Source organism: Erigeron canadensis, chromosome 1 (genome assembly GCF_010389155.1).
Source record: "Erigeron canadensis isolate Cc75 chromosome 1, C_canadensis_v1, whole genome shotgun sequence".
NCBI classification, from domain to species: Eukaryota; Viridiplantae; Streptophyta; class Magnoliopsida; order Asterales; family Asteraceae; genus Erigeron; species Erigeron canadensis.
The window spans coordinates 7,622,310-7,639,098 of NC_057761.1; the positions used below are offsets into that span (position 1 = coordinate 7,622,310).

Below are 16,789 nucleotides of genomic sequence, written 5' to 3' on the forward strand. Positions count from 1 at the left end.
CACCGCCGCCACCACATTCCAGGTGTTGCTACTTACTACCATCACCGTCGTATAACGTGAGCACGAATCTAGTATAATGATACTAAATGCAATAGTGCCAACCTCAAAAACAAAAGGAATTATATATGGTTGTTTTGTTCTACCAGTTTTTTCAAAGTGGGCTAAAGACTTTTACCCTCTAAGGTTTCAGGTTCAAACCTTAACAAAGTAGGGTTTCCTCTTAGAAAGTTTAAATGGGAATGTGTTATCATAAACCCTTTTAACACGATCCCATTAAAACAAATTACATATTTATTATTACATTATAAAAATTATATCATCTTATTGAAAAGTTAGAAAAAGAAAAGTTTGGAAATGACCAATTTACACTTAATGAACATTACTTCTTTATTACTTATAAGAAATCACCTAATTACCCTACTTAATGAATTACTTTTATACCCTAAGCCTTTATCTTCTAAAATATGTTCACTACCACCGTTACATTAATTATATTTGCACCAGCGTACACCATAGTTGTCATCGCTACCAATCACTGCAGACCGTGGTTGTTGTCACCACTTTCGCATTACGCGAATACGATGCTAGGATTTAAAATAGAAAAAGAGTTAATTGCAGGATTTGTCCTTGTGGTTTACCCATTTTCGTGGTTTACTTCCATGTTAAGTTTTTTTAAACAAATCCGTCCAAACTTGTCATGTTCTTTGCAAGTTATGTCCTTGTGGCTAACAACGTTATTATCTGCCCGTTAAGTCGATGCACGTGAGGACAGTTTTATAATCTGTCACCCACAAACAACTTTGTAATTTCACGATTCGTCCCTGTTGTTTGTCCATTTTAGTGATTTACATTCCTACTTAAGAATTTTTGTGAAATAGATCCAAAGTACGCAAATTTGTTGCATGTTCCATCCCTGTGGTTGATGTAGTCGATTTTTTTATGTTAAATGGAATCACGTGCCACACATGTGAAGGTATTTTCGTACATTCTCCCCAATCCTACACCTATTTTTTTTTCTCTTTCTTACTTCTTACGACTCTACCAAAATCAATTCAGTTTTTCTTTCCATGTTATTTTCATCTATCTTTCACAGATCATCAAATTCCTCTTTATTCAATTTCTTTCTCATCCAATTATATTTGAAATTAATTCTTGTGATATTTAGGTTATTAAGGCTCGAACAAAAAGACACTACATATTAATACACATCCAAGTATAAAGCAAAAAGGCCCATAATTCCATATATATATACTGGGTATATATGTTAATATATATATGTAAATTCGTAGAATCCTATAAGTGTGTGTGTCTATATATATATATATATATAAACATACAAAGTAGTTGTTCGGGTAATAGAGACACACTAATCAGTGGCGGTCCGCGATTGGGTTTAAGAACAACTTGGTTTGTGGTTTGTGGTGGTGGTAATGGCGAGAGCTTGGTGGTGGTTGGTTTCAATGGAGAAGCTCATCAATGCAGATTTTGCATTTTTAACCAACCTATCAATTGGTTTGCTTAGCTGTATACCCTAAATGTTGTTTAATTCCACCGTCAAAAAATCAATGACGGTTTGCAAATTTTCGAAAAACCCATCAAACTTTTTATGGCACGTGATTCCATTTAACGGAAAAAATTTGACGACATCAACCACAGGGATGGAACATGCAACAAATTTGCGTACTTTGAATCTATTCATCGAAAATTCTTGAGTAGAGATGTAAATCACTAAAATGGACAAACCACAGGGACGGATCGTGCAATTACAAACCTGTTTGTGGGTGACAGATTACAAAATTGCCCTCACTTGCAGCTCACGTGCGTCGACTTAGCGGCCAAACAATAACGTAATTAGCCACAGGGACGTAACTTGCAAAGAATATAACAAGTTTGGACGGATTTATTTAAAAAACTTAACAGGAATATAAACCACGAAAATGGGTAAACCACGGGACCAATCTTGCAATTAACTCGAAAAAAAGAAAAAAACGTATTCCTCCCACCACTGCACCCACATATATGCATATAAATATTATGAAAACCGAGAGAAACAATAAGGCATGAATGCCGTGAGTTGCCATTTTTATTTTATGTTGCTACTTTGGAAGGGTAATTAATATCCTGGATCTCATAAGAAAAATATATATTCACGTCAATATTACAAAAAAACTATATTGAGTAATTAATATTTGTATTGTGTGTGTATATATGGTGACCGTGGATAATGAGAGTTGTGATAGTATGAATATTGGTGAAGCTCCTCGGCCGTTTTCGAATGGCAACAACCGGCATCAGATACAGAAACTACAAGTATACAATGAGGTTCTTCGGCGTCTTAAAGAATCCGATAATGAAGAAGCAAAACAACCTGGTTTTGATGATGATCTTTTGGCTCACTTTAATCGTCTCCCCAACAGGTGATGATCTTTTTCAATTTATTTTATATTTATTAAATAGCCCTAATGATTTTTTTCTAAAAGATATTACTTTTATCGGATTTGTTAACTTTTATGTATATGTATATGCCTAATTTTCCAAAACAAATTGTGTATCATGTTTTTTAAGAAATGTACTGTTAATAGTGTTTGTTCTTACAATTTCAAGAGACATTTTTTAAAAAAAAATCTTATCAAGTAGTTTTTTTAATTATAATGTTACATGATTTACTTATCTTTTAAGTATACTGTTACGTGATTTACTTACTTTATGCTGGTTGTTGAATTTGTGAAGATGGAGGCACTATATGTTTAGAGGGGTCAATTGACCCCACTCAAACTCAACCCCATCTACATATTACAATATTGTCTCCTCTCAATTTGTCTAGTGACCCCCTTGCTTACTATCAAATAGGAAAATCAAATCATTATGGAACTTTTAACTCAACAAATCTACAAACTTGAATGCTAAGTCTTATGTATATAACATTATATCTAACAAGCAATTTACAATATAACCTTTAAAGGCTTATCCATAAATTTATAAAAAAATGACCCCACTTATATAACTTGTTGGCTTTGTCATTGACTGTGATACACCAATAATCAGCTGGTTATCCGTTAATCGTCATCGTCGAATATATCAAGCGAAAAGGAATAAAAACCTCAAATTTGTGGAAGAAGGTAATTTTTTTTTTGTTAGATCTTACATAACAATATAACATTGTTTTGGAAGATTTCATTATTTGGATATCTTTTAAAATATTATTTATTATAAGTTGATCATGAACAGCATTGTTTAATTAGTTTAGTTGTTAAACAATTAGATTGTATATGTATTTTTATATGTTTCCCTTGGAGTGCCACTTACTTTTAATACAACTTGGAACTTGGAATATGCTCATTATGCCTTTATATATTTTGATGGTTTTGGAAACTAAAGTTGAAAGTCAAATGTTTGGTAGACTTTGTTTACTCTATATTTTCCATGCATGCAATTAACAAATGAAAGCTGAATAACTTATTTTCATTTATCCCACATGCTTATTTTCAATTGAAGGTATGCACTTGATGTAAATGTTGAAAGGGCTGAAGATGTACTCTTGCACAAGCGGTTACTGAGTTTAGCACATGATCCTGCTAATGGACCTGCATTCGACGTCCGGCTAGTACAGGTGCATTTATATGTTTAACAGTGATTCCAACTCAAATCTTACAGCAAAATGTTAGCTTTCACTCACAGTCATTCTCATTCTATCCCAAGAAGTAATCTCTAATTAGATATGTTGTCAACCTTGGCCAGTTTACGTGTTACTCTATCTTAAAATGCTTTTCTTTGGTGAGTATCCAATATACATGTGCTATGCCCATTTATGTACCTTTAAGCGCAGCCATAGCACAGTTTTGGATACAAAAGAATTGGTTAATTGGTCTTCTCCTTACGTTTTGCATAATGTGGATCAGTTTTGTCATGTCACAAACATTTTTTTTATTAGTCATTGATCATTTACATCTTTAGCTTGTTGAAAGTTAATTATGTGACAATTTGGTACGTCCGAATGATCTTGCTAGTGCATTTGTGGCAACAGTATGTTTAATTTTTGAACCCATTTTCCTCTTACTGCTGTAAGCTTTTGTAAAGCTGACAACTAAGACAGGCAACTATGTATTGTGTTTAACTGTTTATACACATTTAAAACATATATTCTTTTGTGTTAATTCTTTCTTGTTGTCTCATTATGTTTATTTTGGTTGAATATTATAGTTTTTTGATTTATAATAATATTTTGGTTGCTATATGAGGTCTAAACAGTATTACGTACCCATATGCAGGTTTTCCCAGTGACTGACTGTAACTCAGATGATGCATTGAATTGCAGCTCACCTGGGAAGCAAATATCCCAAAGGTACAACGTTTGATACGTAGATATTATAACCTACCAACGTCTATTATTTTCTTAGCATATCAAACTTTTATAGGGGTGTTCCTCAAATTCTTTCTATTCTTCTTCTGGCCCGTTAAACGTTAAATGTCTTTTAAATTTTATGACAGCATTCATCCACCACCTACCTTTGGGTCGTCGCCAAATCTTGAAGCCCTTGCACTTGAAACAAAGGAGCCATCCGCTAAGGATGGGAATAGTAGTGCTGTAAATAGCAACACAAGCGTTTCCAGGTATATTAGTGATACTATTTCTGCTATGGAAAAAGTACAAGTAACAAAAAAAAGTCTTAATTATAAGTGGTTTCCCCTGTTAAGATTTTAATTATAACAGTAAATGCGCTTTAATAGTAGCATGTCATAAGAGTTAGTGCAGAGGAGTTATTATACCGCATTAGATGACATTATCCAAAATGCATTTGCAGTAATAAGTGCAGTATATGTACAATATATCAACATGTAATATCTGTTTAAATGCCATTTGTTTTCTTCAATGTTTTCTTGGCATAAACTCTTACCCTTTTTTGTAATATATAGGCCAATGCATGAAATAACCTTCTCAACAGATGACAAACCAAAGCTTCTGAATCAGGTACTTACATCCTTTTACATAATATTTGTATTCGTACATAGACGACCTTTCTTATTTTTCACATGGTTCTGTCATAAGAATTTCATGGGAGAGCACTATTATCTTTACCATTTTCCAATGGTGGATGCTCTGTGTTTTCACTTTTGAATATCTGGATACGCAAAATTTGCAGTTGACATGCTTACTGGCTGAAGTAGGACTGAATATCCAGGAAGCACACGCCTTTTCTACAATAGATCACTACTCATTAGATGTTTTTGTCGTTGATGGTTGGCCATATGAGGTATCTTATTCCCCTCTTTAACTTGTACTGTGGAGTATATATTTAATTTGAAGTGGAAGTATGAACCGGTAATTGTTGCATATTCAGCCTTGTGCTAATCATGTGTTTGTCAATCAAGTGTCCAAGTTTGACTGAGTGCTAGAATGAAAATATATTGTTTTGATACATGACTTCATAGTACTTCAGTTTTAAATCAAGTCTTGCGAACAGAGGATCATAAATAACAAGTCTTGATGTTGAAGGCCCCGTCTTTTTGGTTAGGATAATCATTTCATCGTCCAAGATCAATTAAACATCAATTAAGGTTTCGATAAAGTTTTATTCAAAATAGTTTGAAGTGATTTTCTTAAAATTTAATCAATAAAGTAAAGTTTCATATATCTGACCAATAATATATATCATTACAATGATCCAACTTGTTCAGGACAGTTATAGGTGCAAGCTATGTTGGGCTTCCACAGATGCTACAATCAAAGTAACTATAGTTTTAATGGAACTGTCTTGGTATATATTTTCAGGAAGTTGAACAGCTCCGAGATGCATTAGAGAGAAAACTTATTAAGCTTGAGGTAAGTATGTGCAGAGATCTGTCATAGTATCATGTCAACGTAGTTTCCATTTAATTGATGTGTTTCAGTTAGTCACATTTTATAATTGAATTCTCATGTATACGACTTCTGTGCAGAGACATTCTTGGTCAGATCAGCGTTCATCTGTAAGTGAGCAAGACCAAACAGGAAAAATTTCAGAAATCGGTCACTTAAGAATACCGAGTGATGGAACAGATGAATGGGAAATTGATCGTCAGTTTTTGACGCTGGAGCACAAAGTTGCATCTGGATCTTATGGTGATCTGTAAGTCTTCTTTGACAGTATACACCCTCATCCTTAAATTAAATGAGTGAATAAACAAGGCAATCTCTTCCATTATACACCTATTTAGATAACTTGATTTACGTAATCTCCATTAATCAACGTTAGCTATCTAAATTATGATCAAATCGTATTGTTCATCAAACTCCACACACAATGGATCAATTCTTCGAAAACGCCTTATAAAGATAATTTCTTCTGAATGTGACAATAATTTAGCTTCAAAACTACATTACAAGTTTACAATGATTTACATACGCAAATGACAAGTAACTATGTTAGTATCAAATGTCAATCAAAAGGCTCATTTATATTGGGATGGATTGATATATGCTATTTGGGGTTATCAACTTGACATCTTGTATATGTTTAAATTTAGATATAAAGGTACATATCATAGTCAAGAGGTGGCTATCAAGATGCTTAAGGCCGAGAACATAACCACAGAGATGCAGCAGGAGTTTGCACAAGAAGTTTATATCATGAGGTTTGCTATCAAAATTACCCGGTGAAGCTTTTGCTTTTCAAAATCTGGACTGCAGGAGCTCCAGATATTTATAATTCTTACAGCATCCAACTTTTATTTTCTTATATGCTTGTGTATATAAATTTTATGTGCAGGAAGATACGGCATAAAAATGTTGTCCAGTTCATCGGAGCATGCACCAAACCTTCAAGCTTGTGCATTGTAACTGGTTAGTCCTAAATGCTACTATTGAAATATGTGATATAATATCTTTGATAACTTTTTCTTTAATTGAAGAGCTAGCAACGTTTTTTTTGATAACCGTTTATCACTTTGCTGTAACAGAGTTTATGAGTGGGGGAAGTGTGTACGATTATTTGCACAAACGAAAGGGTACATTTAAGCTTCCAATATTAATCAAGGTTGCAATTGATATATCGAGAGGGATGAACTACCTGCACCAGAATAATATAATACACAGGGACTTGAAGGCTGCAAATCTTCTGATGGATGAAAATGATGTAAGTTGCTACTTCTATATATTTTAAAAAAAAATAGGTAATTTTTTTATACAACCAGTTTTGAGGGCTACGAGCTCTAAGAACCACCATGGTGAATGGTCTAGGACAAATAAAGTTAATTTTATACAAAAGCATTCTTTATTCTTACATTTATAAATGAAACCTGTAACCATTTTATGTGTTTGTTTCACCTTTAATTAAATGGTAGAAACCAAATGGAGACATGAAATGGTATAAACAAATAAAAGTCACTCAGAAGTTACGTGATGGGCCAGAATGTATTGCTTAGATGAAGTTAACTGATATTAACATAATGCCAGGGTAGTCTCAATTATAGTAGACTAGAGTTTCAAATTATTCTTCATGATGCTCAGCCTAAAATATGTGTTGTTTCATATTCAGGTCGTTAAAGTAGCTGATTTTGGTGTGGCCAGAGTGAAGGCTCAGACTGGTGTCATGACCGCAGAAACTGGAACATATCGGTGGATGGCTCCCGAGGTGTCTCATTTGCATCAATTTTCTTTGTGATGTTTTGTTTCTTAACATGAGGTAACAAGATGGGCATGGGTTGGGTAATGGGTCAAAACATATTCAGGTTGGACGGGTTTTATTTGACATTAAAAACTAAATTTATTGATAAAGAATGTATTAACTATAATTGAGATAGTAATAGTTTTACAATGGTAATATAAATCTTTAAACAAAACTTAAAAATAAGAGCCTATAAGCTTCAAAATGCAGCTTCCAAACTGTTTGACTGCTTCCCTCCCTGACCCGCTTGACTATTTTGAAATATATGGGTTAGATAACTTAGATTGTCACCCCTGCTATCTGTTTTTTTGTGTGGTTAACTTTGATATCTGACCCATTCTATGACCCATTTATATTTTTGCTCCTAGGATTCGAACTTGTGACCTCTAGGTATCTTCACTCTTGGCGATTAGGCTACACCCTTGTGGTTTCTATTATTTGTTAACCTATGGAGTAAACATTAAACTATATGCATCTTAAACTTGACTTACCTGTAAAGATAATTTCTTTCCTTACATGAATGTTAAATCAGCGTTTGTTTTTCCCGTGAATGATATTTAGTACACTTAAATCTTTTATATTTTCAATGAAAATAGCAATTATATGTTAAACTTCAATGTGAAAAGTCCCTATTTCTTTATTGTAAAGTGTACAAAGACTTCATTCTAAGATACTTACTTTTACAAATGAAGGTTATTGAACACAAGCCCTATGATCTTAAGGCCGATGTTTTCAGTTTCGGCATTGTATTATGGGAGTTGCTAACCGGAAAGGTATTACCTTTTATTCATCACATTCACTTTAGTCTATTTTGTAATGAATGAATGAGGTTTTCTCTTTTCGGGTTTACCGGGGGCGACAAGTCTTTTCGACTCAAATGTATGGAGCCTAAGCGGGGGTATCCCCGTGATTATTTCCATAGCCACCCTCAGAATATTAGCTTGGAAGGTTTTAGACTTGAGAGTTCTAGTAAGAAAACAGGACTCCTTACCATTAAGTCATCTTGGTGGTGGTTACATTCGCTTATTTTATGTACACTTAGTATATAAGTTTAGTTTTAGATGGAATCCTTGGTTTGATTTTTGGATTGAAATCACATTCTTCTTCATAAAGATGCATTTTAGTTTTAAGCAAGTATTTGAGAATGATTCAAATTATGGTTTGTTCCGTTACTATAAAAAAGAATATGTGATGCCTCTTGAATTATTATAGGTGTCGATAATTTATAGATTTGTAGTCTCTAAGAAGTTGCAGGCTTCAACAATACCCCCACCACAGAGAACATAACGAGCCACACTAAAATAACATGCTTTACATTAAAAGAAGTAATTTTAGATATCTTTCCTAGACCTTCTATTCTAATAATCAAGCTTAAAGCTTCTTAAAACTATACATAATTAATTCATTCTGAGAAGCTTAAGGGATATCTTAAGGAGAAGAAGCACACCAAGTAAACTTTCAGCCGATGAATTAGATAGAAACAAATTATTCCTTGTGTTGCACGAGTCGGAGAGTTTGGGTTTTTATTCAACAATTTGTATATTCCCGCCAATAAAATTTTTAAATTAGAAATGAAATATGAAAATTAAATTCTTATTTTGTGAGATATTACTGATGAAAGCTAAATGCTTAAAAAATGATTAATTTATGTATTTCAAAAAGGGTTAAGTATCTAGGGGTGTTGGGGGGTAAGTAACTTTTACATTTTTCCTAATGTGTGAATGTAATTTTTATTTGGTTCATTATATGTAACTAACCACGATTAATGTAAAATTTTTACGTTGACCAATCAAAAACTTCTACGTGGCAGCTCATATGATTTACCAAGTTTACACTTTTACATTAATCGTTCAATTTAGCGGGTTAGTTACATACAAGGAAATGAAAGTTACATTCACACAATAGGAAAAATGTAAAAGTTACTAAACCCTTTAAGAAAAATCAAATCATATAATATAGTATTATTTGAAAATATAATGAATACTTGCGTTTTTGATTGACTTTAAATTGATTTTATTAAAAACCTTATTAAGTAAAATAAAATGCGAGCATGCGTTATGTATAACCGAAATCAACGACATTTAAAGCAAATTATATATATAATTCAAATCCATCCCCATGAACATGTTAATACAATCAAATTAAATACACACAAATTCTTTTACAAAACCACAAGGCAACGAGAGAATGAACATGAGACCTAATGAAAAGCCTCTTTCATTGAGGTACAACTTAATGCCTCAATCATAAAATTCGTCTTCCACTCTAGCTAAGACAGGTGCGGGTTAAACAAGAGACAACCCTAGTCATATCTAGGGAACTAGGGAACCTTTTTCTGCTCTAGGGAAGACAAGGTGGGAGGGTGAAGACGATACGACTCCATGTTTTTGTGGTTTCACCACTCACCAGACGATACAACTCCATGTTGGACTAATTTGTTTCTATCCTCATCAGCTCTTCTTCTCTTTAAGATATATCCCTTAAGCTTCTTAGAATAAATCAATTATGTATAGTTTTAAGAAGCTTTAAGCTTGATTAGAAGAATAGAAGGTCTAGGAAAGATATCTAAAATGACTTCTTTAGTTCTTTTAATGTAAAGCATGTTATTCTCGTGTGGTTCTTTGTTATGTTAACTATGTGGTAGGGGTAATATTGTTGGAGCCTGCAACTTCTTAGAGACTACAAGTCTATAAACTATCGACATATATGAAAATTCAAGAGGCATCACATATTCTTTTTTATAGTAACAGAAACACTATAATTTGAATCATTCTCAAATACTTGCTTAAAACTAAAATGCATCTTTATCAAGAAGACGGTGATTTCAATCCAAAAACCAAACCAAGAATTCCATCTAAAAGTAAACTTTAGTTGTATACACACTTCTTGTAAGAAAACATGACTCCAGACCACCTATTCATGTTCATCTATATTGTTTGTGCAGCTTCCATACGAATACTTGACCCCAGTACAGGCAGCTATTGGAGTGGTTCAAAAGGTAAAGATTTTGTTATACAGCTTCAACTTATAAGTTATAATCCCTTTGTTCCATGAAATTTGCAATCTTCAGTATCGTGGGATAGAGGATGTGTGTCTTATATATAAGTTTACAGATAAGAGCATACTGATATTCTAATATTTCAGGGCTTACGGCCTACCATCCCAAAGAATACCCACCCAAAGCTTGCTGAACTGCTTGGAAGATGTTGGCAAAAAGATCCAAATTTAAGACCCGACTTCACCGAGATAATAGATATTCTGACAATTATAGCTAACGAGGTACGCTGCTAATCTTAGTCCATTTATGCTTAAGTGTTCCCCTGCTATTTGTCATTCCAAGTCTTAAAGCAATTTAAAAATAGTATTATCCGCTTTTAAATATGCGGCTTTGGAAAAGAAAGACTATTAGGCAGCATTCCCTTCTCATTTTGCCAAAATTGTTTTTATGATTTGAACGCTTCACTTTCTGGCACTTAGGAAAATGGAACCGCTGGCCATAGGTGACTGCAAACAAGCACCTTCCCAACATAGAAATCCATATAGAAGAATGACTGATATGCTTAAAACATTTAGCATATAGATATTTCAAGTCAAATGCATATCTTAAGCTTGAAAAAGAACTTCCAGTCGCCAAATATATTGAAAAATTTAAATGCATATATATAGGGATGGAATTAGTTAGATTTAGCATTAGTGCAGCACTTGGTGCTGAACCATAGTTTTCAGTTGAAATCAAACACAGCCTAAGATTTTTCAACCTGATATTTGCACAATACTTTGCCAGATTGAAAATAAGGAAGAACAGCGGACAGAGAAAGCAACAGGCAGATTTCTATCTCTACTTAGACGGGGTCATCATTAAACTGACGTGGCAACGTTTTCACTCAGCTACGTGAGCACATGTAAGATACTAATGATTTATCGGGTTATACTTTGTCTGTCTTGAATCCTATCTTGTAATTTTAGAAAAATGTACAATCGTGTCTACATACAGTTGCAAATTGCTATAATTGTTATTACGTTTTTAGGAAAACACTTGTTTATCCTTGAATATTATGCATGTGGTTTCTTGTATGCAATACTACAAAACATAATTGAAGGGCATGTATCTTTTAGACTGAGAGGGGGGGGATTTCTTTCTATTATATTCTTTCATGCAATAAAATGAAATGTTACACTATAATCAGTTATCTATTGTATATATATATGCTATAAGATATATGTATCGGATCCATTTGTTTATGCTATCCTGGAAAAGAAAACTAAACACTTGAAAATATGGCATCGATAAATTATTTTGATGATACGGAATGTATTGAATAAGAGGATTGATGCCATATGGAAAGACAAAATTAAAATTACGTTTGAATCGTGGTAAACAAGTGAACAAGATGATTATGCAAAGAATTTTCACAATCCAGTAGGTAACATGGAACACACCCAATTAGTCCATAGTGTTAAAAGTTACAGGTCTCCGATTCCAGTTTGTAGGGTCATCGTCTCGTTACCCAGATGGGTCCTTGAAGCTTATTTACTCAGAGTTGCAAGTGCCTACAAAATATGTTTCCAAAAAGACCTTTACTTACCTTAGAAACTATAAACAAATTGATCTGTTGACTTGGGTTGTCGGCTTGTCGCTGATATTTCAGTTGATCTGTTGACTTAGTTTGTTGCTGACATTAATTTAGTTCTTATGTTTCCAACCAAATTAATTGATCTTTCCTGGAAGTTGATTGGCTATGCTTATGGGTGTTTGATACAAGAAATAGCCGATGGGTGGAGCATTTGGAGTTTGAAAAAATTTACATAGATTGACAACAGGCTCTACACTGATCTGAGCTGTAGAGGCTTTGCATATGGAGCTGAACGATGGATTCAGTGGCGTGTCTTTTGAACATAGGCATCATAAGAACTGGAAATGAATCCAGGAATAAGATATCCATTTGTCAGACTTATAGCTGGTTTGGCGATGACGTCGTACTCCAAGAGGCAAGTGTCAAACTGTCTGGTTCACTATTGGTATGGTTTGTGCTTAAAAGTAAGGAATCTGATTTTGTCAGAATTAGTAATGGTCTTTTGCGTCTTCCCCTAATTGGTTGGCCATCAGCTCTCTCAGCCACCAAAATGCTACCAGTAGTTAGGCAGGTGGTGGGTCAATTGAGGGATCTTTATATTATAGGTAGCCGGTCTTTACTCACTCGACCCAAGCAATGCGTTAGGAATTGTCCGAAAAGGTTCGATCGAATCCCACCGGTTAATGATGCGATGGGAGAAGTTTTTCTTTAGTCTGTCTGGCTGTACAACAGTACAGCAACATGACCTAGATCCGAAGACAGCCACGACGATCTCTCCTGAAGGAGTTTTCTGCGGTCACTGATGGAACTTGAACATCATTACAAGAGGGGTCAAAAAACATTTTAGTTTTGGTTTTTAAATGTATTATTATGCTTTTTAATTTTTAAGGGCGAAAATATGCATGATTTTTTTTCTTTACCCTCGGATATTAAGCACCCGTAATTCTTAATTATAACCTAAGATTCTGGAGGGACCAGATTCCCTTCTGGTCCTACTTTCTGTCACTGTTCGCGGAACACCAACACTTGCTCAAACAGTGTCAATTTGCATTACAATAACTTTTGGGTCTACCATGAAGTAATTAGTCTTGTCTAAGTGAGTGTCTAGATTCAAAAAATTATCTTGTTATAATCTTGAATATTTGCTTTCAATACTTAAAGTGAACCTGTTTAGCCTTTCTAAAATTTTTCACAAAACTGATTCTTATATAAGGTGCAAGATGCTTTGGCAATGCAAAAATATTACTGTAGAAACCACACATCTAAAATTGAGACCAAGTTAAAGAATACCGTAAATAGTCTTAAAATCACCTATGGATCGATACAACCGTGAACTTCACACCCCAATAGACAAGAATATGTATGTCTTCTATCAAGTAGGCTAACCTTATATTGACATAAATTTTAGTTTTATTTTATTTTAAGTAGTCGTCCACCCCTACCCAACTCAAAACCGGCTCTATTTATATTATGCCTGCAATTTTTTAATGGGACTTGTTATATGTTGCTAAATTAATTATATTCATATTTTTAGTTACCAATCAGATAAAGATTATTATCAACTTCAAATCCTAAAATTAATTATTTTCATTCCCAAAATTAAATAATTATTTATATCTATCATTTTCAACCCGATATAGTTAAATTCAAATCCTAAAATTTTTATTAGTAATTGGATAAAGAAAAACACTTGTCGCTTGTTCATATGTTACAAAGTGTTTATTTCCGTACGCCCTTCAAATTACTTTTATACTCAATTATATGGTTAACTATGACTATGACTATGAAATTGATATGATAGATATTTTGATTTTAGTGCATGATAAAACCGGCCAACTAGCCATGAAAATGAACGCTCAACTTCTAAAATTTGTTTTTATGTGAACGTAGTTAGTATTTATGTGAACGCACCTAACATTGTAATTGTAAACAACAACAACAGTATACTTGTTTCATACAGGACAATAATAATTTGTAAAAAAAAAGAAAAACAAAAACAATAGTATTATACAGAACAACAGTTTAAAACAACAATAAGAATTTTTTTTAACATATAACAATGATATACAGAACAACAGTTAAAATATGATGTACAGCTAAAAAAATTGTATACGATATTTTATGTTACAAATGAGTACGTAATTGATCAACTATATATATATAAACGTTATTACATGCTTTTACAATTCCTTCACTATCTCCCTAGCTTTCTTTACAATCGATCATGGGCACCATCGCCATTACTTGTATTTCTTCCGTTCTTGCTGCTGGCGGCCTTTGCTGGTTGCTATTCAAGCTCGGGCCGAAAAAACGAGACAAAAAACACTCCTCTTTAGGATCCGTCGACCGCGAACAAGTGCAAGAGAGTTTCAATAACTACTCTTCTTTCTTCAACCATCCTAAAAAAATCCAAAGTCTCGAAAAAGTCCCTGAAGTTGTAGATTCTTTCTACAACCTCGTTACCGAAATCTACGAATGGGGATGGGGCGACTCGTTTCATTTTGCTCCAACAATACCTGGAAAATCGAAGAACGAATCCATTAGAGTATACCAAGACACGATCGCCGATCTAATGAGAGTAAAACCGGGCCAAACGATACTAGACGTTGGATGTGGGGTGGGTGGCCCGATGCGTGCAATTGCTACTCATTCGGGTTGTAATGTTGTTGGAATCACGATAAATGAGTATCAAGTGAAGAAAGCAAATTCACAAAACAAAAAATTCGGAATGGAGAAACAATGTGAAGTTATTCAAGGGAACTTTTTAAAAATGACTTTTCAAGGCGACACTTTTGATGGGGCCTACTCTATTGATGCAACTGTTCATGCACCAAATTTAGTGGATGTTTATAGCGAGATTTTTCGGGTTTTGAAGCCTGGATCGATGTACGTTTCAAATGAATGGGTGACTACTGATGTGTACAATATTGAAGACCCAGAACACGTGAAAATTGTGGAAGGGATCGAAAAGGCTAATGCCTTTCCGGGGTTGAGGAAATATTTTGATATTGGTGACGCTGCCAAAAAGGCGGGGTTTGAGGTGGTGATGGAGAAAGATTACGCAAAGCCACCCGCGAAACCATGGTGGCTAAGCTTGCAAATGGGAAAATTTGACGTGTGGAGGAGCCGTATAACGATTATGGTCCTCGAGAGGCTAAGAATTATGCCCAAGGGCACGCTTTATGTTCACGATATGCGGATGCAAATGACTGATTATATTCGGGGAGCTGAAATGGGCATTTTTAGTCCTTTGTATATAATCCTTTGTAGAAAACCCGAGAAAACGGAACCTGAAGCTTAATTAAGCATCATCTGTTTTGATATTGAAAGAACCATGTGTTATAAATTCTCTATGTATATCTAATTAACACGTACATATGTTCGGGGTTTTAAACATTGGTGCCAATGAGGAATAGACTTGTTATTGTACCTAAAAAACAGTTACAGATAAGTAATTGTAGGTTAGTAATTAACGAATTAATGGTCTTGTATGACACATAACATCAGAGTGTTTGGTGACACATTCATATCTTAATTAATAGACTAATCTCAATTATTCTCATCGACAACATTTTACATTTGGAAGAAGGTATCAAACAAAGAAAATGTTGATAAAGGGAAAGAATTCAAGCTTGACAAGGAAATGATACAAAAGAGAAAACGCATATTAGCTCGAACTAAAGTTTATTTTTAGAAAATTACCACAATAGTCTAATATGAGTGTCTATATCTAAATATAGACACCTATAAATTTTTTTACTATAATAGTTTATTTTTTCTTACCACTTACTCATTTAATAAGAATTATCAATGACCAATGTAATAATGCCAAGTGTTTTTTGTTAGGTCCTACATGTGTATTCTTCTCTCAAAATAATTCATTTTTTTTTTATTTTTTATTTCTTTCAAGTCAATTTAAAAATAACTATAAAGATGAACAATTAGGTAATATGAGTAACAATCAATGAACGATCATCTTTTTTTCTTTTCTTCCATGATTAGTATATTGATGGAAAAAGGATTAATTTTTTTGGGCTTTTTTTTTTCTGGATAACTTCCAATTGAATGAGTTATTCACATAATTTTTTAATCTTAAGCTTTTTGGGGGCTTTTTTGGTGCTTCAAAAACTATAAGCTGATATTATCACCTCTAAATTCTAGCACTAATTAATGAGCAATTGTAAAATGATTAAACGGGATATGAATTGCACAAAGTAAAGAACTTTGAAACAATTTAAGCATTTGAAATAATTATCTTTTGAAAAAATAACTATTATCTTTATGAATAACAAGAGGTTAAATGGATTATACATAACCAGTTTTCTATGATTATGCACACTCACGACAATTGATGATCGTTTACTAATTGTTACTCATCATATCTAATTGTTAACTAATCATTTTAGTTATTTCTAAATTGACTTGAAAACAAAAAGAACAAAAAAATTAAAGATGGATTATTTTGAGAGAAGAGTACACATGTAGAACAAAAAACACTTGGCATTATCACATTGGATTATTTACATGTAAACAACCAACTGGGTTGGATCAGTGGTTGGAGCTCATTCCTCT

The 16,789-nt window shown here is 33.6% G+C and overlaps 2 protein-coding genes across 2 annotated transcripts; both read left to right on the forward strand.

The window, feature by feature from the left end:
- The first annotated feature begins 2,073 nt into the window (after nt 1–2,073).
- LOC122587772 (serine/threonine-protein kinase STY46-like) lies at nt 2,074–11,676 on the forward strand. Its single transcript, XM_043759953.1, has 16 exons — nt 2,074–2,417; nt 3,496–3,610; nt 4,269–4,342; nt 4,489–4,611; nt 4,915–4,969; nt 5,142–5,252; nt 5,771–5,821; nt 5,938–6,107; nt 6,505–6,612; nt 6,747–6,820; nt 6,937–7,112; nt 7,515–7,610; nt 8,336–8,416; nt 10,588–10,641; nt 10,788–10,922; nt 11,428–11,676. Exons 1-16 carry the CDS (start codon nt 2,209–2,211, stop codon nt 11,503–11,505), a joined length of 1,710 nt encoding a protein of 569 aa, XP_043615888.1. The 5' UTR covers nt 2,074–2,208; the 3' UTR covers nt 11,506–11,676.
- Nucleotides 11,677–14,424: 2,748 nt separating this feature from the next.
- On the forward strand, nt 14,425–15,549 carry LOC122587818 (24-methylenesterol C-methyltransferase 2-like). Its single transcript, XM_043760003.1, has one exon. The coding sequence runs from the start codon at nt 14,442–14,444 to the stop codon at nt 15,516–15,518; it is 1,077 nt and encodes a 358-aa protein (XP_043615938.1). The 5' UTR covers nt 14,425–14,441; the 3' UTR covers nt 15,519–15,549.
- Nucleotides 15,550–16,789: the final 1,240 nt, after the last annotated feature.

Coding starts and splice junctions, on each gene's coding strand:
- LOC122587772 (XM_043759953.1), top strand. CDS start 2,209: ATGGTGACCGTGGATAATGAGAGTTGTGATAGTATGAATATTGGTGAA. Junction 2,418..3,495: donor TTTAATCGTCTCCCCAACAG/GTGATGATCTTT, acceptor TTTCAATTGAAG/GTATGCACTTGATGTAAATG. Junction 6,613..6,746: donor CAAGAAGTTTATATCATGAG/GTTTGCTATCAA, acceptor TTTTATGTGCAG/GAAGATACGGCATAAAAATG.
- LOC122587818 (XM_043760003.1), top strand. CDS start 14,442: ATGGGCACCATCGCCATTACTTGTATTTCTTCCGTTCTTGCTGCTGGC.